We start from the raw sequence: 27,124 nt of genomic DNA, 5'->3' as shown, positions 1-27,124 counted from the left end.
ATGAGCATGGAGGCCCTGTGAGACCGCAGGGAAACCCTTAGGGACCCACCTCCCCGCCCCATGCGCATGGAGGCTCCTTGGGGCTGCACAGAGGCCCACAGGGACCTGCCATCCCTGTGCCCATGGAGGTCCCGGGTGGGGCTGTACACAGGTCCATAGGGCTCCCCTGTTCCTATGTGCCTGGAGTCCCCATGGGGCTGCATGGAGGCCTGTAGAGCCCCTCTGTTCCCTTTGCGTACGGAGCCCCCAGGGACCTGCAGGAGCAGAGAACCTGTAGGGGCTGCCTCCCCCTCCATGTGCATGGAGGGCCCTGAGGGCTGCACAGAGGCCCCTAGGGCCCCACCACACCTGTGTGCACAGAGGCCCTGGGTGACGGCACGGTCACCCCTAAGGACCCCCCTCCCATTCCCATTTGCACAGGGGCCGCTGGAGGCCACACAGAGGCCCCTTGGGACCCCCCCCAAGCCCCGTGCACAGAGAGGCCCCTGGCGTGGGGTGAGCCACACCAAGGCTCGTAGGGTCACCCCAGCCCAATCGTATGGATACCCCAGGGGGGCCGCAGTGAGGCCTGTGGGTGCACCAAGGCCCTGTGGCACCACGGAGAGGCCCATAAGGCCCCATTCAACCCCGTGCGCATGGAGGCCCGGTGGGGGGGGGCATGGAGGCCCCTTGGGACCCACTTTCTGCCCACCCTGCTCCAGTCCGGTGCACCCGGAGGCCCTGGGAGGCCACACGGAGCCAGCACCTTCCCCAGCAAAGAGTACATCTGCGTAAGCCATGCGCTGCCAGCTTCTCCAGGAGAAGGCAGTGGGAGGCTGTGTCGAAGGCCTTACTGGAGTCTAAGCAGACCACATCCACACCTTTTCTCTCATCCACTGGGCGGGTGGTCATAGAAGGAGATCAGGTTGGTTGGGCCAGCAGGACTTGCCTTTTATGAACTCCTGTTGACTCGGCATGGTCCCATGCTGGGTGATTGTCCCCAGGATGATCTGCTCCATAACTTCCCCAATACTGCAGTCAGGCTGATAGGCCCGTAGTTCCCCAGATCCTCCATCCGACCCTTCTTTTAGATGAGCATCACATTGCCCAGTCTCTAGTCATCTCGGACCGCAACTGTTGACCAGGACCAGTGATAGATGATGGAGATAGGCTTGGCGAGTACTTCCACCAGTTCCCTCAGAACCTTTGGCTCGATTCCATCTGGCCCCATAGATTTGTGAGTGTCCAAGCGGAGTAGCAGATCACTGACTGTTTCCTCCTGAATTATGGGTGGTCGATTCTGCTCCATAGACGGTTCATGCTGCTCCATAGACACCATAGATGTCTTCTGGCTTAGGGGACCCTGTACCTTGAGGATAACTGATCTGGATAGTAAAGACTGAAGCAAAGAAGGCATTAAGTACCTCAGTCTAATCCTTGTCCTTAGTGACAATGTTCCCATCATGCCAGTTCGCTTCATGCCAGAGTGACAACATCCTTGGGATCAACACATCCCTTAGGAGCATGGCTAGTCTGTGCTGTGCATTGTTGGTGAAGGAAAGGTATTGGAAAAGGGCTCATAAATGGGTTATGGTGCTTGACAGCAGATGAGCTGTCTCACCTTGTTATGCCTTATATACTTCTAGCTTAAGAAAAGTGATATCACCCTCTTGAGTGAAGCATGAAGAGATCTGTTCCTGCCACCAAATGAAGGTGAGAGATTGCTGGTGCTGATATAGAGCGTGCAGAAGTTTGTTTCCCAAAGAAAGGAAAACATGTGCTGACACCAACCAGCCTCTCACACTTATCTTCAGGGTCATGAAAGACTTCCCAGTGGAGCACTCATATGCCTCTGTTTTGCCCCCTATACCAGATGTGTATTTCTTAGAAAGGAATGTCAAATATCTAAACACCTATTTTTTATACTATTTTTTTAAGTGAAATGGAGAGTTAGGAGAAGAAGAAAGAAAGGAGAAAACTACAGAGGAGGTACAAAAACTTACACTGCCCATATTGCAGTGCTGCAGCTACTGCCAGAGGAAGAGGCTGCTTGTATTTCTGGGTTTGATCATTTATTTACTAAAAGAGAAACTTTATATAAAGGGCAGGCCTATGCATGGGGTACATGCCAGCTCTCTACCATGAGTTAATAACCAAACCAGGTCTCTTTTTATCATATTACTTTCTATATTTAATAATACTATGGTGTGGGGGTGGAGGTGTTTAGGTAACCAAGATTCATGCTGCACAGAGACCTACACATATATTTTACACAACTTTACCAAATAAAATATGTGCAATTGTATTTTATATGCTAAAAATAAATGTTTGGTGCATAGGTAAATGTACACCCACCTGCCCACATCTGCATTGCATCTGAAATATACAATTCAGTGCATATATGCTACACACACAGGGGTTGAATCTGTCATACAAGTAGCGCATTGAGATACATGGAGACAAATAAGGAGATGTACATTTCCTGGCATATTTCCTGGCATGGTTTTATGTGCAAGAGATATTCAGAGGCTTACTAATGACTAATAGTTCTCTTGATTCATACTTACCAGAGTTTCACCAGTTGCATATTTAGACACACTAGTCATACCGGGAGAGTTCACAAAACTTTTCTCTATATTTTAAACTACTTGTAAATGTCTCCAAATAGAAAGTGAAAAACATTAAAATATCACAGCCTGCTTTTGACCACATTTTGTAGCCACTGATCAACAGGCATGAGCTATATCCACTGCACTTGTCAGTAAGGAACCTGATTTACACAGTTCGGCCATCCCAAGGCTGCCAATTGACCCTAGGGGTTCCAGGAAATAAGTCAGATATTAGCCAGAAGCAGTACCCGAGGAGAGAGGGATGGAGGACACTGTGGTCACCATCACTTCTCCTCCTTATGAGCAGAAGCAGCCCTACTGCTCACCCCAGCCACCACTGCCAGGCTGGGGCAAGGGGACGAAGGCCTTCAGCCATGGTGATGGGCTCCAGTCCTCCAGCACACAGCCCATCAGAGCATTCACTCACCCACTGCAACAGATGCAACCTTGTCCCAGGTGTCCTCCAGGAGCTAAGGACAACCTGGAAATGATGCTAGGAGAATCCCAGCAATGTCCCATAATGGCCAGGCCAAAAATTGCCACAGGCTACAAGGAAACAGAAAAGCTGGAGACAACAGGTCAGAAGCTGGCATCTCTATCCTTGATGCCTTATACACAGTCCAGGCTAAAAGCCTGAAAGCCCAGGCTCTCTCCTCACTGAGCTGTTAGTTTTTCTGAGCAGTTTCTGATCAGGCCAGATACCTTTTTCTGGTTTTCCTTCTACAAGCAAACCGAGAAAGCAACATGAGCAGAACCTCTCAAGTTTCTCTCCCTCCAGTCTCCCTGTGCTTCCTCATGGCTCCATAGCTGCTTTCTCCCATTCCAGCCCTCATCCCTGTCCTTGCAGTCTTTCCCCAACAGGATTGGTACAATTAACAGAATGATCTTGACTACCCACAGACATGCTATGCATTAAAGCACATGTGGCTCCATAGGAGAGGAAGAAGTTGATTTTTGACTAAAGATGGGTATATATGTCCTTTCAAGATGGCTGTAAAGTTAAGCTCTCTCTCAATCTCCCTGTACACCAAAATTGTTCACGCCTGTTGCAGTACATCACATCTCAGAGGAAACGCGTGCCTAATTCATACCATCCACGGCAGGAAGGAGTCAGATGTCTCTTAGAACAAGCAGAGATACAAGATGTTGCCTGCACTTGGTCTCTTTTGCCCTTGCCTGATCTTTCAGGAAGCTTTTGGAAAGCCACTCAGCTTCCTAATCCAAGAGGAGACGAACTGAACAAGAAGCAAATCACCTTGACTAGCTTGGGGCTGAATCAGCTTCTTGGCCATCAGTCATGAGAACAGATGCAAGGAGGGGACACAGCCAGGAGCAGGACCACTGTACATATACTTGAAATAAATCAACATTTAATATTTTACAATTACCTTAAAAGTTCTTCAAACAATATTTTACAGATCAGCACAGATATTACAAAGATTTGGTAAGGCTTCACATATGTACAAGAATGGCTTGAAATAACCTCCAACTTCCTTCTTTTCTTTTTTTTTTTAAAAAAAAACATTAGAGATCAAAAAAATGGTGGCATTATAGGTCCCTAGAGTTTGTGCTTTTTTTCTCCATGACATGAAATTTTTTTTCTTCAGGATTGTCCAAGGGCCATCTGAAACCAAAAGGTTTATGTCATTCATGAAGGCAAGGATATATTTAGTCATGGATATCAAGATCACAAATAGCAATGTTTTGACAGGATAAGATGCTTCTTTAAAGCATCTTTAAACAAAAAAAAACCCCAGATGTCAAATTCTAGTCCCATTTAAAACAACGCACACAAACCTGTTGGAGAAATGAAGAGTTAGCGTGAAAACTTTTTCCAAGTACATGGAAAGAGATACTGGAGTCTGTGTCTGATGCCATGAGGCTGTCAGACTTACAGTATTGATGTGCAGAAGAAAACACATAGTAGTGGCCTCAGCTGGCATTTCCACATCATCCTGCAGGCGCCCGAGCATCCCACCGTGACCTGACCGCAGCCTGGTGTCCCTGCCAAGTCCTTGCTGGGAGCAGAGGAAAGATACTGCCCTGCACAGTGTTGAAAATCAGCTGCTCTGGATGTCGGGGGGCAGACGTGGAACATGGATCCTGGCCAGAAGTCCAGGCCAGCTTCGCGTCACAACGCGGTCATGACACCTATGTGTGTCTCAGTGATACTTTGCTCTGAACAGCCTTTTCTTGGAGTTCGCAAGGCAAAACCGTTCTTGGGATGGTCTATTAAAGTAGGGGGATGAAAAGCAGAGACCTCAGAAGCATGTTCATGTCCTGTTGTTGCTGATCTCTGGTCATGGACAACGGTTGCACCCAGAGCTGATAAGGACACCAAAGAACACCTTGTCAACCTGAGATGTTCAGCAGGCAAGACCAGACCCACGGGTCTGGAAGAAGCTTCTCCAAAACAAAAATGGAGGTGGCAGGGAGAGAAAACAGGTCCACCAGTTGACAGGCCACAAGTGCCCAGAGCAGAGGAGATCCCCAAAACTCTTCCAGGAAGTAGAGGAATCCCACAGACGAGCCTGGCCTGTGCTCCTCTGAGACAACTGAAGCCCAAGGGGCTCTGACTCTTTTCCTGGCAAATTTAACCTTCAAAGTGTTGAGTCTCCTGCAATACCCAGGACTGCTACTCTGCCACCAGCCCTGCAGGACAGAGACCAGATTGCTCTAAGAAGTGCTAAAAGCTGCTCAAGTCTCATCTTCTGAAGGACAGGGAGACCCATGCTTATCTGAGCCTCCATAGCTGAGCCCAGCATCGTGGCAGTCCAGTGGACAACATTTCCAGCCACTTCCCAGGAGGAACATGTCCTCAGCATGCGGATCTTCTTTGCCTGTATCAGGCTGCACAGACACGCTCCTGTGCCTGTCATCAACAACTATTGAGAAACAGCTTTTGAGTTAAGAAATTAGGCAAGACTTCCCAATTCTTTTATTGCTCCTGGACTCGGAATACCTCCAAATACTCCCAACTATTGCACCTTTCTGTACCTAAAGCCTTGTAGAGAGAATGAGGCAAGGGGCAGGAGGGGGGATGCCTCTCCTTGCATAGGAGAGGGGATCTCGAATCCTATTGCTGCTGCAAGGGTCACTAGTGTTTTTGTGGCTGGGTCCTTCTCAGCCGAAGTTGCCCACTCAGGTGAATTCAAGGCAATCTGAGCAGTTTCCTCTGTGCTTCCTTCCCTCCTACAAGTTTAAGTAGGGAAATATTCCCTACCTCCATATTTCAAGCAACTATTGAGGATCGTACGCTTGTGATGTCTCTATTTTTCAGTGCTGGGGAGCATGGGCCAAACAGGGATTTCATCCTCTTCTGAATGAGCTCTCAAAGTCTGCAAAAATCAGAAGTCTGCAAAAATCTCCCGCAGCTCCTGGACTTACAGTAAACACATGTGTGCATGACAAGCCATCATTGCACTGGTATAACCTATTGCACTGGATTCACCAAAACACAAACAGCAGCTCTTCCTGGGCCTCAGCTAGGTCCCTCTATAGCCAATACCCAAGTTTTGCGATTTAAAGCATTTTAAACCTTTGAGAAAGACTATTCCCATCCTGAAGAACTGTCCTGAGAATCTCAAGACTTGTTACAGGTGAAATGTCAGCAGGACATTCAGAACCATTAGAACCACAGCCAAGGCCATCCACTTCCCACAGTGCCTAACCAACAGCTCCCTGCAGATCATGCTGGCTTTGCAGCCACTGTTGAGCACAGCCACAGCACCATTTGCTGGCAGGAAAACAGCGTTGTCCTTGCATTGCCTTCTCTAACCACATGTTGGTAGTCTGCTGAAGCATGCACACATCTCAAGGAAACTCCTTCCCTTGCATTGCCGAGGAGCCCTGGCAGGAGCATGACACTGATGTACCCATTTCCTAAGGGCAGTCTAAGCACAGACCAGGAGCAGCTCCACCACTGCACTCATGCTTTGGGCTGCAGGATGTCTTCAACGAGAAGTGCTAGGTCTTCAACCCAAAGAGGTACAGCCAAATCCCTCTTCCTGTGGCTGTTTTGGGATGTTGGATGTGAGTGTGGTTTGAGAGGGAGCAGGGTCCCTCTATGGCAGCGCTCCACTGAAGGTAGCAATGGGTAAGCACAGAAGAGAAGGAAACTCAAACGGGTCCTGGGGAGGCGAAGAGGATGTTCTCAGTGCAAGGGGATCACTGTTCCTTGGTCTGTAGCACACGGAGATCTCACACCTGCAGAGAAAAAAGAAAAAAAAAAAGATATTACTAAGATATGCGAGAACCACAGGTCTTGGGTGCACCAGAAACATCAAAACAAAACAGCATCAAACAAAGAGGAATCAGTTCACTCTAGCAGGACTGGCAATTGCATACTGAGAGTTCAGGTTTCTTTAAGCTGGCTTGGGCTGGGACCTAAAGCAGAACCATCCATACAGAGTAATCTCTGAAATCCATTGGGAAAAATGAGAACTTTTGCATCCTCAAGATTTAGGGAAGGGAGAATAACTGGTTTTTCTTTTTTTGCATTAAACTCACATTTGCCTCATGAGTTGGGCAATAAAATTAAAAAAAAAGGAAACTTATCTTTAGATTTAAGAATTTAAGAAGTAATTTAATAAATAATCTTTATCAGATTGTATAGCCAGTATAAATTTGCAGAGCTCTGCTCTCCCAAAGGAGTGCATTAAGAAGTTTGGAGACTGTTAAGGCCAATGGATCAACTGGTTTGACCCTTTTGTGCCCTTGGACATATGTTGCCTCTGATGATTTTTCAAATCCCATTCCCAGTCAGACACCTTTGTGCTCTGGGGACACCACTAACAGATGGAGAGTCAAATGAACAGTTCTTGCCCCCTCTACCCCAATCTGTCAAGATCACAATTCCTTCCACAAGGGCTGTGCTAATGGTGATGGAAAACCCCAATGAAGTTTGGAGTTGACGATTCTGTTTATGTTTCCAGTGCTCCTAAATATCTCACTAATGCTGCACGGCTTTCCTCGGGTTTGCAATTTTCTTGCTGGAAGAGCTGTCCTCAGTAAGCTGAGCAGTGGAGCACCCTTTAGACCACACCAGCCAGTCACAAAGGCAAACTACTGCCAGGATCTGAGCAGGACCATCCAACTGCTCTGGGCTCAGTTTCACTGCAGGACTTGGAGCTGCTTCACCCAGCTCAGCTGCCTGCGATAGATCCACCACGGTGCTCAGGACCATGCAGGCAGCCACACTGGAGGTCCTACCTGGTTACACTCTGCAGGATCTTCTGCTCATCCTGGTCCAAACACACGGCAAACGAGGACTGGACACCGATAATCTGCACCTTGTCTACTTTTATCTGGGACACGCTGATCTGCAGAGAGAAAAAGTACCCAAGTGAGGGAACTCACAAGGCTCTGTGCAGGGAAGGAGAGCAGGGAAACTGTTTTGAAGAAAGCACTAGATGTTTGCAAGACAGGATTTGGCCAGGGAAAGGCAATGGCACGGGCTCAGAAAGGTGAGGAACTCTACCCAAAGCTGAAATGACCCTTGTTGCCTCTCAGGTCAAAAGAGCCCTTTCTTGCTGCTCTGGAAGCAGCATTGGCATAACCCCTTCCTTTACTGCTAGGAGCTATGTTACATGATGGCCTTCTTGGTGATCCAGTTTCCAAATTCTGGGACTGGCCTTGCTTCTAACAGTGAACAAACCTGCTCCAACCTCCAGCGAGTGGGAGCTGAGATGCTCCCACTGCAAACCCTGCAGGAGAAATAACCTGCTTCCATATGTTGCTAGCCCTGTAAGTTAAGACTGAAGTCCAGTGGCAACTGGTTCCAAGGTCTCAAACTCCATCTCCTGCCCTGCCTCCCTCCCATAACCTCTCATTACCAAATGTAAAAGCTTTGTAGTTTGAGTTACCTGATTGAAACTTTTCTTGGATTTAGAGTTTTGCCTTTTGACCACCTCAGTCATGGTTAAGTTGAGACACTCTGTTTTTGAGGCTGTAACAAAAGGAAACTGTTAGTACTGGGGCTTCTGGACCACTGGTGGGAATCTGAGTGGTTCTTCCACCCCTCAAAGCATCCCAGAATGGGCCTGTCTCAGCAGGACCATCCCCTATCAGGGAAAAGCAGCTGGCTGGAGAGGGAATATTCAACATGTAGGGGCAGATCCCAGTGCTGAGCCTGGAGGCATCAACTCTCTTGGGTCAGTGCGAGCCTCCATGCACACCCCAGTCTAACCAATGCACTTTCCAGCCTTCCGTCCTTCGTGCCAGCCCACACAGAGGGAAGGCAACTTGGAGACGGGGTAAACTGGCCTATGAAATAACCTCAGACAGCTTTCTGAACATTGCAGCACAGGACCTTTCACTATATGAGGACCTAAAGAGGAGAAGCATCATTTCCCCTTTGCCAGGAGGAAACGCTAGCTGCCACCATGATCATTGCGGCAGCCCACCTAGAGATCCTTCCTCATTTCTGGAATTACAGCGACATCCTGTGGTCAAACTGGTGAGGAAGGAGACACTCATAAAAAAAAATAAAACACTGGAGACCCAGTTTCTCTTAAAATGAAGATTGATAAAGGAGAAGCTTCTCCCTGGTGTGAGCTGTCTCTTACTACATGGGTGTTTTTCTGGAAAGCACCACTCTCTGGTGACTACCCCTCTGCTTGCACAGCCCCAGTCCCTTTCCTGCTGGACATCCAATGCAACTCAACAATTCCTTGGCTGGAAACTTCAGGATAAGGGCAAATCAAATCCCCTTCATCTCTGAAGTGCTGCTAAGGAAGAGCCAAGGAGTACAGTATCCATTGCCCCAGGGAACACTAAGCATCTCCCACGTGTCTTCTGCACGTCACACATTCCTCCTTTGCTCCAGTGAGTAGGTCCAAGCTCTCCTCTCTGCCAACCCCTCCCATTGCTCCCCATGCAAAGCCACAAGGGACACCCGGACCCACCTAGTTCTTCATACTTCTTGCAGGCTTTGCTGAGGTTGACGGACGTGCAGACCTTCTCAACATCATTCCAGTGACTTCTTCCACTGACAGCTGTCTGCGGGGACCAACAAAAGCCTGTGAGATGCCACTTTCCCTGATATTACTCTACCTCTCCATCCCTCACCCTTTGGCTGGGCTAGCTCAGATCTGGATCTGAGCCAGATTTTGGCTCATGTGACCTCAATTCAGACTTCCCCAGCACACACTCAGCATGTGCAAGCCCCAGCCTCAGCTCCTAGCTGAGGGCCATGTTTGCACGACCTTGCAATGGTGTCCTGCCACGTTTGTCTTTGTGCAGGTCCCATGGACTCACCTTGCTGTAGGCGATTTGTAGTGTTAGCGGGATCGCTTCTCTGTCTCCATCTATGCCCAGCCTTTTGCTGCCGGGACCTGCACAAAACAAGGAGCAAACGTCACTCAGTGGCCTTTTATCCCATTCTTCAGTGGGCTACTGCTACAGCAGCGCGCTCGGGAGCTACAGAAAGGGAAAAATTCCCGGTTTGCTGAATACAGCTGAAGAGTGAAAGGCAAAAAGAAAAGGTGGCTTGAAAGCTGCCACAAAACGATTAATCCAGGGCAGCACAACAAGCAGCTTTGCAAAACTGACAGCGGTGCCAGCTAAGCTGGTGCCGTGCGGTTGGTACTCCAAGGAATACACAAAGCAATAAAAGGCCACATTTAATCCAGCTCTCTTTTATCCGGGGCCCACAATAAATTAGCCTTGAAATTCTGTGGTCCACACTTAGTAGTACTTTTTCCTGGATTTTTTTTTCGAGATAAAAAGTGGTGTTTGTCAGACAAGCCAAAGGAAAAAGTGGCCAGAAAAGATCTGTGGGTTCATGAGCTATTGCAAAAAAAATCTTAGCCTAGCCTACATTTTGAGGGTGTAGGGTGGTAACACTTTATATGCAGGATATTTTACAATTTCTGTTTAGAAAGACAAGGAGAGATTTCGGAAAAGCAATTGGTTTAAAATGTAAATAATTGACATATTTAAATGCAGGATGTTAGTTGACCACAAGATGTCTCTGCAAGCTGCGCCATACCAGACAGCACGTGGGCTTTCCTAGGCTAGGAGAGAGCTGGAAATCTGGCTGCAGGCTAATTAATACTTCTGTAATTACTTCTCCTGTCTCTAATAATTTCATGGATTCCTATTTTAAGTCTAAGGATGGCACTGGCTTGAAGACTGCAGCCATGTGCAAAAAAGCACTGCAGCTTGCTCGCTCTGCCCAGTGAGACTAAGTAAATAGAAAGAAGTATTTTGCAAATGATTATCCAAAAAAAAAAAAAAAGCTGATCCCTTCACCTCCCCGCCTGGCTGTCTCACCCACCTCTGCTTCTGTTATTGCAGAAGCACAGTGGGAGTCAGTCACAAACCTGATGCCTTGATGGCCCGCGTGGCCGCCGAGTGACCCAGCTCAAGGGAGTGGATGAAGACTTCGGTCATCTTCTCCCCGCCCATGAAGGTGAGCTGCCAGGGGAAGAGGATAGGATATGTGACGTGAGAAACCCCTCCAAAGAAACACAGCTGGGGGGCCTGGCCCACACTGGATGATGTTCATCCCTCTCACTCCTCACAGCAAGAAACAGGTTGGTTTGGGCAAACACTTTAATGTTTTCTTCAGCCAAGTGAAAACAGACAATTTCCTTATAGAAAACTGCTCAGTACACTGGAGGGGGAAAAAATTATGAGCGTCCAGGCTCAGAACCTGCACTGAATAAGCAGCAATTCTGCTGGTCATGACACTGGTGCAACACATCTAGCACTGCAGCATCAATGCGATCATTATGGCATTGCAGTCAAGCCTTCCCCATCATGCCTGTGCACACCACAAGGGTCAAGAGCTCAAAAAAGGCTATTTTTTTTTCCAGAAAGGAAAGCACAGGAGGACTGTGTATGACCTGTTAACACTGATAGAAGTTGCTTTTGTGATGGGGAAATATATTTGGATGGAAAACTATGTGCCATGAATTGTCTGAGCGAGACCAAGTCTGGGTGCCGTGTTGGCCACTATGCTGGAGAACGGCTGGGCAGTCCTGGCAGACGCTGCTGCCTCACAGAGTTCAGCCAGGTCTTCCCAGACCAATCCGGGGCCACCAATACATTTAATCACTGAGTCAGAGCACCAACCAAAAAGCCAGAACCCCTTTACAGGTGGTGCCGAGTTGGTCATAGAGCAGAAGATCCCTCTTTCCCCCGTTCTAGGCAGGGCTGGGCCCTTTCTCCTACCTCCGTCTGGTAGAGCTGCAGCAGCACGGGGCGCGTGGCGAAGCGGCAGTAGTAGAGAATCATGTCAGCCAGGATGGGCAGCTGCTCCCTGGAGTCCTCCTGAGGCTCAGGCTCCAGCTTGGCAGACTGCAATAGCAGGGGCAAGTGTGTGAGTTGCCATTGTGCTGGGCACATGTACCCACAGCCCTGCACCAAGAACTGCCCCCTGCATCATGCTGGGAACAGAAACCTTCCTCCTGACTCCAGACGACCACGGACCACCCCATATCCATCCCGTATTCCACTGTACACAATCAGGCCACTGGTTTGGTGGCCTGGTGCTCACACAGGATGCTCCCTGCCCAGCTCCACCATACCACAGGGAAGAAGGAAGTCAAGAAGGACAGACACTAGACCATATGATGTGGCCAGGCACATACCTGACAGAGAACATCCATGGGCAAGCTCATCAGCCCAAGAACATTACGCTCATACCAGGGGTCCAACATCCCAATGTAGTGAGAGATGTCATTGGTGCTAGTCTCCACCTTGGCCAACGCAGGCTCCTGAAACAAGGCACATGAGGGTCATTCTGGAGCTCCCCCAAGAAAGGAGTTCTAAGTGCTGCTCTTTCCTCTCACTCAAGAAGACACGCCAGCGCTCCCCTGAAGATGCCCCCCTGGTCTTTGGGCTCCTCACAGCCGCTCTAGGGCTTCAGGAAGCCAAGCACGAGCCCACAGCGGGCAGGACACCTACCGCCTGCGCCGAGCCTCGGAGATGCGGGTCCCCTGGGGAGTGGGGGGGATGTAGCAGCGGGGTCGACGGGAAGAGGCAGTTCCTCTTCACAGGGACGTAGTAAAACTGCAGCTTGAAGTACCTTGTCAGTGAGGGGCAGGTGCTTTCTTTCAGCCTAGATCAAGGTGGGAGAGGACGGGGTGAGCAAACACTCCAGCATACCCAGGGAAGGCGGGATATGATGTGCAGAATTAGATCTCACTGTTAGCCTAAGGATCCTTCCCCACTCCCAGAGCAATAAGATGATGGAAAGAAAAGAGAATTCAAGACCTACAGACAGGAATCCTTTTTTTGTCACATGTTTGCATGGCATTTCTGCAATGGCATCATGGAGTGACTCCATGCCAGTGCCATGTGGTGGCAAATGTCCCTGACGCCTCCACTCCTAGACAACGGCAGCAAGATGTCCCTCTGCCATGTCACGCAGCACTGGGGAGTCCTGGTCAACTATGGCAGATGGTCCAGGACTACAGGGGCCACAGCTAAAAGGCCCACGTGATTGCACCACAACATATCCATCAGCCAGGGCACACTGGCATCCGCAGCCAGGTCTCGACTCACCTGAGGTTGCTGTAGGCCCGGGCCACTTTCCCTGAGATGCGGTCAGAGCCGAAGACCACGACACGCAGCGTGGATACCTTGGTGTCCTCGTCGTAGCTGAGGAAGGGCCTGCGGTGGAGGCTCGCGTGCTGCGGCACATAGTGCGCGGGGAGCCGCTGGCTCAGGACGTGCTGGGGCAGCGAATGGGCTCGCCGCGAACGCGCCAGGATGCGGTGCTTGGCTTCGGGGTTGCACAGGCTCTCGGCCCGGCGCAGGGGCAGGGAGAGCGAGCCCATGTCTGAGCAGTCCTTCAGCTCTCTCCTCAAGACCAGGAGGCTTTTGCTCTTGAAGAGCTTGTAGATCTTGTTGGTCAGTGTGTGCCTGTATTTGTGGTGGGTCTTCTCCACCTGGAGCTCTGGCCTTCCTGTCATGTCCAGAGAGCTCTCATCACTGTCTTCTGCATAGCCGCTGTCCATGCAGTCCTTGAGGCTAGAGACAAAAGACCTCAAGGACTTTTTGGAGACAACTGTCAGCTCTGAGATGGAGTCCTTGGAAGCACTAAAGAGGGACACTCGTGAGTGCTTAGATCCTTCCTCCGATAGCGCTGAGTATACAGAGTCTTTGGAAATGGCAGAGATGGGGCAAAGCAGTGAGTCCCTTTCTGAAGAACAGCCATCAGTTTCCACTTCCTCCTCCTCTTCCTCCTCCTCCTCGTTCTCTGAGACCAGGGGCTCAACAATGTGGCACTCTTTGCTGAGGATGTCGTTGAGGATATCTGAAAGGCAGCAGAGAGATCAGGTCTAATGTGGACTCCAACACCACCAAGAGACTCCACCGTAGATATGAGAGATGTAAATAGTGCATTGACATCCCAGACACCCACCTTGAGCTGCCAGCTCTACTGCAGGCTGGCCAGTGCTGTCTCCTAATGCTGAACGTTTTTTTTAAACAAAGAACTAAATCTCTACTCTTTGACAACACTCTTAGATTTCCACAAGGTGCTCAAAGTTGATGACAAAACAAAATGCATTTCTCCCTTTGAAATTACATTCTGTTTGTGTTCTCAAAAACCCAAGCACAAACAACAGTTTGGGCTTTGCTTCCTTCCTACTCAGATTTCGCAATGCTCCATACGTCCGATACACGTCTGGCCAGGGAGCAGGGCGGGAAGCAAGGTATTTCAATAAACAAAAAAAACTCAATGGTCAGACACAGAGAACAAGACATCACTCCACTATGGACCACTTCCCGGCAAGGCCATCCTACTAGCAAAGTGGAAACCAGAGCTCTAATTTAGCTCATTGGGGCCAGCAGGCAACAAACCTTCACAGGAAAAGAAAAGGTCTTCCAGGAATAGGGAACTTAAACCAAAGAGCACGGCAAAAAGGGAAGTCATCACTTCCCCTGCAAAACTGCTGCAGCAAGACCAAGAGCATCAAGATTCATCAACTTGGATATTAAAAAAAGCCTCCTCAGCTGTCCCTGTTGTAGGAAGGGTAGAAGAGCTGTCTTACAAGTCTTAAGAGCACAAACTTCTCTCTCATTGACAGGGATGGGTTTCTCTCAGTGCCTGGCTGGAAAGTACAGTGCTGTCCACCCATGCTGACCTGCTGCCACCCCTGGAGTCCCCAGGACAGGCTGCTCACTTCCCAGCTTACCGAAGTTATCCTGATCCCAGCTGTAGGTGTAACAGCGAGCTGGAGGGATGGGGATGGTGTGGAGCTTGCGGGGCTGGACCTCACCTGGGAAGGCAGAGGAGGAAAAGGGAGGTTAGTTTGCAGGGACCCTCCCTGTCGTGGAGGCCCCGTGCCAGACTGCGGGTCCCTCCACTGCTCTGCCTTCTTCCTCCACGTCCCTGGGTCTGCCTGCTGGGGATGACAGGGGAAGCTTCTCCTCCCAAAGCAAATTTAATGTCCTTGCACAGGTCTGAGCTAGACCCTTCCTGCCCTCAAGCAGAGGGCATGAGGCCCTCATATTGCTCTCAGGCAACCCTCCCACCAGGAACAAGCAACCCCAGGGCCAACAGTGCCTGAGGCAGAGGTTGTCCACCCAAAATATGCCAAATATGTGGCAGTCCAGGCCACATTGGTACCATCACTCAGGAGAACCAAGCTGAGGTGAGCCTGGGGACAAGAGGCACATCTGGCGCCTTTAAGAGCTTCAGTCCAGGCCACCTGCAGACTCTGGAGAATGTCACCACTACAACCAATCTCTGATTGAGTGTTTTCATCTCACCCACAAAGGCAGGAGATTTTTTTTTGGCACTTGTTTTAATGAAAGACCAGAAACAATTTCTGTCTCATCATGTGGTTAGCAAATAGGACCTGGGTTTTTCTGTTGTGCAAGATTGAAACCCTGTGCAAAACAGGATTTCACACTTCAAAGGGCCAGCTCCTGACACCCACAAAACAGAGCTGCTCATCATCCGTGCGCAGGCCGGCGCCTGGGAAGAGGGGACGCGCTCACCCGCGGCGGCAGGGAAGGCCGCGGCTCCGGCGAGCTCTCGCAGGGCCGATTGCAGCTGCTCCCGCGCCCGGGCGGGCTCGCTGCTGGCGGCTGCTGCCTCCTGGGCCTCCGCGGCGCTGGCATAGATCTCCGAGAGCTCTTCCAGCGACTTGGACTGGACAGGGGAGAGAGACAAGAAGAGAGAGCGCATGGGTCCCTTGGCAAAGCCAAGCACAGCTCTCCAGGGCCATCACTAGGTCCTGCTGGGTAGACCTGGCCTCTCTCTACTACCTCCTGCCCCTTCCCAAACAGCTTCTCCAAAACTTCTGCAAAGAAAAGGCTTTTATGCATACCTAACAGGTAATTTGACCCTCCACAAACACCAAAGTGACTGAATAAAAACTTAGGCTCCATTTCAACTTTATTTCAAATTTGCTTAGGGATGGAGAAAAGAATAAAGCAGTACAAGGCAAGATACCCCGCTCCCCGCACAGAAGCACAGAGCTCAGGTCTTGGTGTTTTTTCGCAATGAGAGCTGTCAAAGCACACTTTTATGATGATGGAATATTATTTTGGTCGGATATACACCAGTACCCAAGCATTCCCAGCTGCCTTGCAAGGTCCCACAGCCTGCAAGGCTCAGCCAGGCGAGCAAAGCGCACCAAGCACTTCCCACCAAGCGCCGGGCACAGGTCGCACCATCCACGGGCCCATAGGCATGGGGGAGGACCTACCTTCAGGAGGTGCCGCAGGCTGCCCAGGTCACAGCGGGTGCCGAAGTTGGCCTGGTAGAGGTGCTCCAGCAGCACAAGGAGCGTGGCGCGCCGCGACGGCTCCGGGCAGCTCAGCCGCTCGGCGATGGAGAGGAACTCGCTCTGCACCTCGGAGCGGTTGAGCAGCAGCACAGTGCTGGGGATGGAGGAGACGGAGGTTATCTGGGCAGGTGGGCTGGCTTGTCCTCTGCACTGGCCACCACGGCACATGGGAGCACGAGAGGACACTAGATGGCAGTGTCCTCTCGCAGTGGTGGCAGATGGACCCAGCTCCGTGCAGGGGTGCCCAGCGTGCCACAAAGGCCACCAGCAGCCTCATCCCCTGCGTAGGGCTGTCCCGTGTCATTTGCTGGGCTGGGGATACCTCCAGCCCTGCAGCTGCTCAAGCTGCCACAACCAGCACAAGCTGCAGCCAGCTCCCCAAGCCCAACAGACCACAAAAGTGCCCCCCCCAGAGATAACACTACTTCTGAGCTTTAAGATGCTGTGAAGATTTAAGCTAGCTAAATGACTCTGCTCACAGCAGTGAGATGGTGCAGATGTCATCCAAGAGATGCTGGCAGCAGCTTGGTTATCATGCCCAAGGCAGAGGTCCTTAGGGGAAGCTCTGGTGCATTTGCTTCTAGCTCAGGGAATTGGCACAGGCTCCCCATAAGACTAAGGTTCAGCATTGTGTATAGCTGTGTGCCGGTTTTCCAGGTTGCCAATACAGCCACTGATGGTTGCCCTTGCACCAGTGCAAGTGCATGGACTGACACGGCTGTACCAGGGAAGCACCATGCCCATATGAACGAGCAGAACTGCCTTCCTGCCCAGAGTAGGGGAGCTGTGCGAAAAGGACCCACCTCCAGGCAGAGCACCCACAGCCTGGCCTCATTTCCCTATTTGCAAATGAGGTCTGCCAGCAGGGAGAAAGGTACAGCCCTTACACAAGGTGTAAAGGTTGATCGCATGCAGAACTACAAGGCTTTAGTGAACCAAACACAAAGCCCTGGCACTGCCACAGCTGGGGGAGGCTCGGATTTCTCCCCTTCAGACTTGCTGGTATCTACCACAACCTTCGAGATGCTGCTGGCTGCAGCCTCATTCCTGCTTTTTAATTAAGGTCAGCAGGGGAAAAGCAGCCCGCACCAGCGGAGAGGTTCCAGGGAGCGATTCAAGTAGTGCCCACAGAGCCCAGCCCTGGCCGCACTTACATGGTGGAGCTCTGGTAGCTCTTCACGGGCAGGCCCTGCTCTGTCCTCACCAGCCTCTGGAACGATATCCCTGTGGGACAGAAAAGAGGACATGAGAGATGGCAACTGGAGGAGGACTTACTGCCCCTAACCTGGCCTGAGGTTGGCAATCAGTCCCCTCCAGCTGGCACAAATCCTGGTGGTGAAGACAGAGAAGGTGCTGGAGCGGAGCAGGAACAGACCCAGCCGTGAGTGAGGGAGTGTAGAAGGAAAGGCTGGAAACACAAGGCACAGATAGAGGTGATGGGAGAGTAAGCAGAGGGCAAAAAGGGAGAGCTGCCCAGTTCTCTGTGACTGGACGGCAATAGCAAAGCCTCTTTCACCCCAAAAACACAGAGAGATCACATGCAGCTTTGAAACACAGGTCTGGGAAAGATCCTGCAATATCGTCATGGTTCAGCACCCCTGTTACCGCAGTCCAGGCTGCTCACAGCCCGGGAGGAGCGTCCACAGGCACCCAGGACCCAGGTTGCCCAGCACCAGCTCTCTGATGGCTCACAGTCCTCCTTGGGATTCCTTGGCCTACAGTTGCCTTTAGCACTCTTGCTCAGCAGAAAGCTCGGGCCCAGCTTGCAGATATTGCATCCTTGGCAAATACCGATTGCTGCTTGTTCTTAGTTAATATTTACTCGCATCTCAATAAAAAGCTTTGGCTTTAGCCTCGTGGTATGTCCCAGATCCTATGGAAAAGGATAGGAGATCCCGGACAGACTTGCAGCAGAGGCTGCAACTTTGCTGTTCTCAGCTCAGCTGGTAGGGAGAGGCAGTGGCCAGTGAGCGGCCCTGCTCTCCCCTGGCACAACGTCACCTCCAACACCACAATTTTGGGCAGGGTGGGGAAACCTCCCATGTTTGTAAGAAAGGAAAAGCCCCTGGATCAAAGTCCCCAGCGTAAACTCCCCTGCACATCAGTGACAGCGTGACAAGAGCAGGATATAGCAAAATCTCCATGGCACTGACATTTTCCCAGCAGTGCTTGAACAGCCACGGTGGGTGTCACAGCAATAAGTGACCAGGAAGGAGTGAGGATGCCCATGATGTTTGCGGATCAGCAGCTTGGCAGTAGCTGGGCATGTTTCCACCTTTGGAGCAGACCCAGCACCGGCTCCAGTCACATCCAGGCTGTCCCTGCATCTCCATGGGACGTTGCTGCAGGACTGGGGTGGTGTCCCCATGTTACATGCCCTGCTAGCAGCGTGGTGCAGCATTGCTGCCAGCCTACGCATCCATGCGTGCTCTCCTAAGCCCTGCTCGGAGCAGGTCGTGGTGTCACAGCCTCACGTAGGGATTAAACAAGTGCTGAAATCTGCTCTATTTGTGTAATAATGACTCTACACGAGCCATTAAAAGATGGTAAGACTAGGAGAAAGGGCCTTTTGGAAATAATTGGAATTGCTGCTCCACTGAGTACAACAGGACACATCCACAAGGAGTCCTTAATTAAGAGCAGTACAGCTACTGGTGATAGATGTGCCCAAAGTCATATCACAAAGTAGTGTCTCCACTATAAAGAAACAGCTGGGGAGTTCCTCAGACCCTACGGAAACTTCCATGCAACGGTAGGCACAAAGGCTAAAGCCACCTTGATGCGCGTGAACGGACCCACTGTTATTACCCCAATTACGCACCAAGTCATTGAGCATTTCCAACAAAGCCCTGGGCAGGCGGAAGGAGCAAGCACGTGCTTTGCCATGCAAAAGACCCACCAGACCGAAAGGCAGCCACAAGGCAATAACCCTTTTTGATAATCCATACAGCTCCGACATTTGTGGGATGCTCCCACTACCTTGCAAGCAAGGCACTCCCTGAAAAAACCCAGTGATCCAGCTCTGCTCCTCCAGAGAAATCCTCAGCCCCTCACTACGGTGCTCCAAGGGAAAAGTCATGCCAGCATCACAGTGCTGTGGTGCGGGAGCGTGCGGGCAGATTGCTTCTTACCCGGGGCCTTGAGCTCGTCGCTGATGAAGCTGAGCAGCTCACGGAAGATGTCGCAGTAGGGCACGGGCCAGGTGAGGAAGTTGTGGTAGATGGTGATGGCCTTCAGGAGCATGTCAGAGTCTGGAGGGAAGTGAGGAGCCTGCCAGGAATGGGAGAACACAGTTAGGAGCAGAGCAAGGAGCCGGGCATCAGTGTCTGAGCCACCACCACCCTCAACCTCTCTTCCCAGAGATGTCCAGGCAATCACCACATAAGAAAGCGAGGGTTTAGGCTGGAAGTAAGAGAAGAAGGACCAGAGGTTTGCCATGGAACAGCCTGTCCTGCTCCAAGGAAGGGTCAAAGAAACCTCTTTTGGCAAAGCTACAAAAAGGCTTCATCCTTTCTGCACCTCCCAACCTCTGTGCCAAAGCCAGGGAGTTTTTCCTGATTAAACATATCTTTTTTTTTTGCTTGTTTGATTTTGGACAACAAAAGATGAATCTCATTAAAGCCTGAGCTTTTGCAAGATCTGGCAGCAATGATTTCCTTGGGATAATGACATATTGTGCTAATAATAATAGTTAAAAAAAAAAGTTTCCTGTGAAAGCTCAGCTCCCTCTTTTCATTAGAATTGCCTGTGTATTTTGCACAATTGTAAGGGGCAATGAAAAATTTGCCTTCTCCGCACAGAAAGATTGTCCAAGTCTTTCAGAAAAACCCATCTTTAAATACAAAGAGAGCTCATTTTCTTCCGCCTCTCGCAGCTTGCACATCAGCTGCCTAGTTTTAATCCCTGTAGATTTGCACTAGATCTTTTTTTTCCCCGAGATGACTTGATCAAAGCAGACTGGGATCTTTCAGATGAAAAGGACCCTGATTTACGTGACAACACTCCTGGGCTCCCCCGGGGCCCCAGCTCTGGTGTCCCCCAGGCACTGGGGCCTAAGCCACCCTCAGCAGCCTCAAGACTTACATATAGGACCGCGTAGTAGAAAAGCAGAGCCAGAGGGGTTACAAGATCATAGTCGCACTTCTCCTGAACCTGCAGGAAAGAGCACAAGGGAAGAAGGATGAACGTCACTCTGATGCTTTTTCCAAGATGCCAGGGTGTCCCCGATAATGCCACCAAGTGCCCAACCCCGCAACATGACATCCCCATCCCCATTGACCCTCGCTTGGTTGCGCGCTTGACCCTTGGACCCTTTCGGTCTTTCTGCACAAGGTTTTAGGAAAGTGACTCAAAGTGGGCGCGCTGGGGAGGCAGTCAGCAGCACGCTGCAAATCGGGCCTTTTCGCCACATCTTCACTGATATAAAAGTTATTTCAGTGGGATATGGCGAAGAGTATGCTTGCAAACACCATCTCTCCTCACTTGGGATCAGGGTATAAAGTGAAATATACCTCCAAAGTTGTCCATGATCAGCTCAATTACAGCCGTTAAAAAAAAAAAGAAGAAAAATCACGTTTGGGAAGGGGGGAAATAAAGTGATAGTCTTCTTAGTTTGCCTGGTTCTTTCTCCCAGATTGCCTTTTTTCCAGACTTCCTCTGAAGCCAGGCTGCTGGACCACCCTTCCCGCCCTGAGGAAGGGACACCAGCATCTCCCCCATCACATGAATGGGAGCACAGCGGCATTGGGAGGACTGCCTGCCTTTCCAGCTACATCAAGGGATTCCTCAGCGATCTTCCCGGGCATGCCGGGATGTGACCTGGGCAGGCTCTCCCACCACGCGCCGGGCAGCTAGTGCCACCTCCACTCGACCTGCTTTCACTCCCTGGTCGAGCAGAGCCGTGCTGGGGTTTCCATTAAAAACAACAGGAAACCCTCAGTTTGCTCTGACCGCACTAGTCACTCCCACCGCTGGGAAGGCCGGCTCCATCCACGCAGCTGGAAGGGCTTGATCCCTGCCCAGGTGGCACGAGGACCAGCGTCCCAGCAGCCAGGGCCAAACGGCGTGTTGGGAACCCCAGCTTCTTCCTCTGGGATCTGTGGTGCAATTCGAGGAGCAGCTCAGGCTTTCGCTTGCAGCCCCTGGGACATAGAGATCTGCTCTGGCCAGAGCTGACATTGTCCCAAACCCAGGAGCGATGGGGACGAGCAAAATTTTGAGTGGATGGGGCAGGTCTCCCAGCCTTACCCAGCACCAGGGGATATCGATAGAGAAACAGCAAAGAACTAATGTGGTTAATTCACCCATGCATCCATCACACCCCCGTAATAAACATTGCTGAGGCAAAAGAGAATCTTTGGAGCCAGGATGAAGCCAGGCTCCCCTCTGCTCCCCGGGCTCACCTCTTTGGCTTTGCTGAGGATTTTCTCCACGAGGATGAGGTAGTTTCCAGCATCTCGGCTCACTAGCTCCTGGAGGCTCCAGCAGTTCAGGCATAGCCCGGCTAGGAGGGAAACACAGAGCAGTCACGATTCATTCCCAGTTGGAGAGGTCCGCAGGAGGGACGCGCAGTGGGAAGGGGTCATGGCAAAGGCATTGCTGCTGCTGTCTTCACCTTGGCAGCATCGCATGGTGCCCGCGTGTTGTCCTGCTGTGACTCATGATCAAACACACGTAGCTCAGGTTGGGGAATGGCCCCCATAGCAAAGTTAATCCACCCGCTCCCCCGCGCTGCTGCAGGTCTGGAGTGGCAGACAGAGGGATGTGCATGCATGGATCGGGGTGAACATGCCACATTACTCTTGGGACAAGCAAGAAGGCTTGCTAGCCCAGGGCCCTAACCTGCTATGGCCTGGCCCAAATGCTCCAGGGATGTTGTCACAACCACTGGACCTGCCCCACCACACTCCCAAAAAGACCCAGGCCCCAGCATGGCTGCAGCGGGGCCTTGGGCTGCTGGGGCTGAGGAGGTGACAGTCAAGTGCTCTCCATCCTTCAGCATCAGCTCCCTCCTGTGGGCGCAGTCACTGAGAAAGCAAGACAAGTTGGAGCGAGGTGACCAAATCACTGGCCTATTCCTAGAATTCCCGTTTCTCACTGCTAGGATGTGACTGGTGACCAAGGCATCAGGGGTCTCTCAATGTCTTTGCTCTTCCTGTCTCAGCAGCTTCTCTGGGACAACCTCCGCCCTAACACCTCCTGCATGGCCTTGGAGGAAAGGATCAGTGCAAGGGCCAGCACAGCTCCTCTGCTCCGCTCTGGCCACTCTAGGGGCAGATCCAGCTCTGCAGAGCGAGAAGGACCGAGGAACACATTTGCTAGAAAGTTCCCAAGCAGCCCTGATGCACCCTGTTCAAGGCTGAAGGGGGACAGGGCATACGGTGGTTCCTCCAGCTGTGCAAGCAGCACTCAACACACCTGCCAGCTGCCTCATCCGTGGCCACCAAATCAGGCAGGGGATGGCTGAGAGCAGCAGTTGACTCCATGGCCAAGCACAAGTATGTGAGCAAGACCAAGTACGGTTGCAATTTTTAATTTTGCTGCAGTATTACCTGTATTTTGCTGGGTTTGGGTAAAAACAAAATGCTCTTACTGGGGCCTTGTATTGCTATACTCAGTTTGCAAGGGCACAGCCTCAGCAATTTGCCAGTTTGAATATGTTCCTGTTTTCTTCTGAAATTCTTTCCTGCTAAAGCAGAGACACGAACCCAGCAGATTGCTCAAGAAAATCAATATTGTGCTCAAGCGCGGCATCCTCCAGGGAAAGCCCTTTTGAGAAAGCCCCTATCCCAGCAGGAGCAGTAAGTGCTGGCAGGAGCATCACTGAGAGCATTGCCGGGGCGCTCTGGATGCACCTGCTGAGGCTCGGCCCGAATTCCACACGGGAATTGGAGTGACAGGGGGAGCCCAGGTGAGAGCAGCAGGGCTGGATGACATCTCCGCACACCACCAGACGAGGAGCAGGCTGCTTCCTGCACCAGCGTGACCGCAGGCACAAAGAGCCCAGCAAGATGCAGGCTCTTTCCTTCCTCTCTGCCCTAGCGAGAGGGGAGGAAATTGCAGCGGGGACCCGCTGGGCTGCACCAGTCCCTCAGCATGGAGTGGGACACGCGTGCCTGAGCCCCTGCATTTGGCAAAGCACCGCTGTTCAAGCCCCTGCACAGCTGAGCCCTGGCTAAAAGCACTCCCCAGCGCGACACATTGCAGCTGAGAAATCCCCGGACACCGCATAAAAAGACCAAGGAGCAAAAGGAAGGGTCTGGTGCCACCAGGCAACAGCCAGGACATCACGAGGATGGGCCCCTCAGTGGCAACTGCCTTCGCTCACCAGGGCGCACACGGCCTGGGCAGCACCCATGTCCTGGTGCCGTGAGCAGAACTACTCCCTGGGGACATATTCCTGGAGCTCGGCTAATAAAGATATTTGGGCACTGAGCATGATGTTTTCCCATGCAGGATGGGGCCATTTCACACTCCATCCTCCTGCAGGTGCCTGGAGGGCTGCACCACATACCAGGGATGCGGTGGGTGCTTCAGCAGCTAGACAGGATTTTTAAGAGCTGCAATAAGACAAGAGCTGCAACACAGCATCAGTTTTATTCCCAAGGGTCAGAATGGGCCAGGGGGAGATGGTGGGCTGGTAAAAAAAAACAAATCTAGCAATGTATTTTCATACTCCATCCCATTTTTTTCCAGAGAGTGGAATTGCCCTCTGGAAATACCCTATGGACTCCCTGTGGAGAAAACCAGCATCATCTCCACAGCAGACAGCGACACACGAGGAGCTCATACGGCTGCTGCTCCCTCTCCTAGACTTTGCATTCGTCTGTAATTCTTGCAAAATCATTTCTTGCCATGATTCCCGAGCAGCTGGGGATTCTCCTAGATGTGTCCTCCTGCAGCGGGGCTGTCAAGGGATGCTCTCGCTCGTCACAGCAGGACCTGGGCTTCCCGTTGCGGTCTCGCTAGTGAACGACTCATGCTGGAAAGTCCTGCCTTGGTGGGGAATCCCTCCGCATACCTTGCTGATCAGAGCTGCCAGCAAGGCAGGGTTGTCGCAGAATGGCCAAGCACCCCCCAGCCCGGGAAAGCAGAAAGTAAAATAGCATAAGCCAAAACAAGTCGGTTCTACATTTCCAAGGCAAGCAGTCCAGCAAGGAGCATCCTATCATGCAACTGCAGCCACCAGAGTCCCGACACGCTCATCACAGGAGAGCTCCCATCCCACACTGCCGAGAGTAGCCCTTGTGAATGCACCTCATGTAGGAGACAGGGACAAGGGTCCCAATTTGTCCCATGACAACAGAACAGGAGCAGAAGCACAATGAGACCCCGGTTATCCCGGGTGCCTGAACAAGACCATGTGCTACCTCTGTCATGAAGCCCAGTGCAGGACGCTGTGCGTTTTATTTGTGCAACCTCAGGCTCACCACTACACACCTCCACTACCTGACCCCAAGAAAAACCTCCCTTTGGGAGCTCAAAACCTTGGAGGGGGGATATGGTGCAGCAGCAAGCCCGGGCCCAACCGGTGCATGTGGCAGAGGAGCTTGGTCACACTTGTCGCTCTCGCTTCGATCGCTATCGGCACCGACCAAGCTTAGGGCAGGGCACCTCGCATGAGCGGCAGCGGGCGAAGAGCCTGTGGGCGGCTTCGGAAGGATGAGGCTTGAAGATTCTGTTCTCAGAACTGCACCGAGACATCCTCTCCTCGCTGAGTGCCTCCTTCCTGAATTTGGCAGTCGCGGTTGATGTTTCCCCTTTGCTGCTCTGCACGGGGGCAAGCAGCAGCTTGGAAAAGAAACAACCAAGGCCGTATTGCCCCACGGCGAGTAGTGCCCGGTGTTGCCAAAGGTGACACGGACCAAGCAGCTGACAAAAAGCAAAGGGATGTCATCATTTCCCTAGGTTGTTTCAAGAGGCTGCTCAGAAGGACTGCAAAGGTCTCACCAGCTCAAGGAATTGCTTTGCAGGATCCAGCACTGAGGTCAAGACAGTCTACCCTGCAAGGAGCCGTTTAGTTGCAAGGTAGAGCAGCCCCAGGGAGACTTCTCCGGATCCTGGACCACAGCTCCCGTGTCCCATGCAGCAGCTTGGCCCACCTGCACTGGGCTCCCCAGCACCTCTTAGGACTGCATCCACCATGGGCACCTCTGGGCTCAGCCTCCACCCACTCCGAGGCCCATTCGTGAGGGTTGTGGGTGCCAGGACAAGCATTTCTGATGCTCTTTCTTTATCCCAAGATGGCTCCATGACCCATCATGGTCTCCCATGCAATGGGACCTACGCAGCAGTATCCTGCTGCGTATGGCTGGACCTCAACCACAGAAGGATTGGTTGAGATCATCTAGGTCAGACCCCCTGCTCAGACAGGATCACCTAGAGCAGGTTGCCCAGAAACACATCCGGGCCACTCTTTAATATCTACAAGGATGGAGAGCAGTGAAAAAACCCATTGTAAGTCTGGGGTAATGGGTCTGAAAGACAAAATTTGCTCAACATACTGTTATTCGCACACCCCATCACTAGCTTTGGGCTGGCGCTATTTAACCCACAGATGCCACCACGAGCAGACTTGGAGTGCCAAGCTGTGATTGTGCAAGGCCAATTCTCTGCCTTGCTAGCTTCACAAACCTCAGCTACTCAGTCACCTCTTTCTGTGGGGAGATGATGATGTATCGGAAGTGATCGCTCAGCCACTCTGGAGCAACCTGCCGTAAAATTATTGTGTAAAAATAAAGCACTAAATAATTCAGAAAATAACAAAACTCTAATGACATTCCAACCCAAAAAACTGCACTGCAGTGCATTATTTTACCATTTAAAAATAATGAAAAGGAGGGAAAAGCAATTAAATTGGAAAAGTGATATAAGAAGTTAAAAAGCAAAAAGGAGAAGGCTACTGTACAACTAAGAACAGGATGGAAAGATTCATCAAGAATATGTGGAGCAAAAACTTGCTTTAAATAACAGCTTAGACCTGTTAAGAGACGAGGACAAAATCATTCATAACACAGGAAAGGCAGAAAATGAAAAACATTTCTGCTCTATTTTTGAAAAGAAACAGGACGCCTTCTTAAGGTCCGTACATAGATATCTGCATTATTCTTTTTCTTCCCAAATCACGTATGTTACTGCAATAACAACATGTTTCCTATTCCGATTGCAACCGAGTAGGATGTGAGACGGCAGCTCTTCAAAGCAAACATAAGAGTCAGCAGGATGAGAAAACCCACATCCAAGAGGTAAAAGTTTTGGCTGAGGAAGTCTGCCCGAGGGCTGTCCGGAAAAGGTACCCTCGGGCAGGGGACAACGCAGTTATTACCATTGCATCTACCGATAACTACGGAAACCGGGGTTTGTTGGCTGAAGATTTTTGGCAAGAGCACAAATGTGGCTGATGAAAGGGAACTTTCTGATGTGAAAAACGCCCAAAATTCTCCCAGTAATGTCAGGTCACTTTGCCACATGCATAAAGCTTATGTGAAGCAGACCAAAAGCAGGCTGATAGGTAGCAGAAAATCATTTGGAACACAGAAGTCACCAGGCTGCTTCCGAGAGGGGCCACACCACCAAACTGCAGCCCAGCAAAGCCTTACCTTTGCTAATGAGCTGGACAAATTATGAAGAAGTCATTTTCTAAAGGCTGCTCCCGTACAAACAACACTGAGGGTCTGGGATTATGCAAGGGTGAAGTTTGTGAGTGACACAGAGATTGATTAATTATAATTACGGGAGAGGCGAGTTGCAGTGAGCACAATGAAATGCTTGGCAAGGTGGACGCCT

At 51.1% G+C, this 27,124-nt stretch overlaps 1 protein-coding gene across 1 annotated transcript in view; it reads right to left on the bottom strand.

Annotated features, from left to right (window-relative positions):
- Positions 1-6,456: 6,456 nt before the first annotated feature.
- The window catches only part of PIK3R5 (phosphoinositide-3-kinase regulatory subunit 5), a 51,656-nt gene continuing 30,988 nt past the window's right edge, over positions 6,457-27,124 (bottom strand). Inside the window, exons 3-19 of the mRNA XM_088523450.1 lie at positions 21,742-21,842; positions 20,423-20,491; positions 19,471-19,609; positions 17,494-17,563; positions 16,259-16,433; positions 15,546-15,699; positions 14,738-14,821; positions 13,101-13,854; positions 12,501-12,654; positions 12,185-12,310; positions 11,766-11,891; positions 10,913-11,006; positions 9,846-9,922; positions 9,494-9,587; positions 8,453-8,535; positions 7,800-7,909; positions 6,457-6,794 (exon numbers count right to left, since the gene is read on the bottom strand). Of these exons, the coding sequence (XP_088379576.1) occupies positions 6,653-6,794; positions 7,800-7,909; positions 8,453-8,535; positions 9,494-9,587; positions 9,846-9,922; positions 10,913-11,006; positions 11,766-11,891; positions 12,185-12,310; positions 12,501-12,654; positions 13,101-13,854; positions 14,738-14,821; positions 15,546-15,699; positions 16,259-16,433; positions 17,494-17,563; positions 19,471-19,609; positions 20,423-20,491; positions 21,742-21,842 (2,552 nt within the window). The 3' untranslated portion in view covers positions 6,457-6,652. The remainder of the gene's footprint in view (positions 6,795-7,799; positions 7,910-8,452; positions 8,536-9,493; positions 9,588-9,845; positions 9,923-10,912; positions 11,007-11,765; positions 11,892-12,184; positions 12,311-12,500; positions 12,655-13,100; positions 13,855-14,737; positions 14,822-15,545; positions 15,700-16,258; positions 16,434-17,493; positions 17,564-19,470; positions 19,610-20,422; positions 20,492-21,741; positions 21,843-27,124) is intronic.

Source organism: Tinamus guttatus, unplaced genomic scaffold, assembly GCF_059628265.1.
Source record: "Tinamus guttatus ecotype Peru unplaced genomic scaffold, ASM5962826v1 Tinamus_guttatus_pri_ptg000188l, whole genome shotgun sequence".
NCBI lineage: Eukaryota > Metazoa > Chordata > Aves > Tinamiformes > Tinamidae > Tinamus > Tinamus guttatus.
The sequence above is the reverse complement of the archived record's forward strand: the minus strand, read 5'-3'. Positions and strand labels throughout refer to the sequence as shown.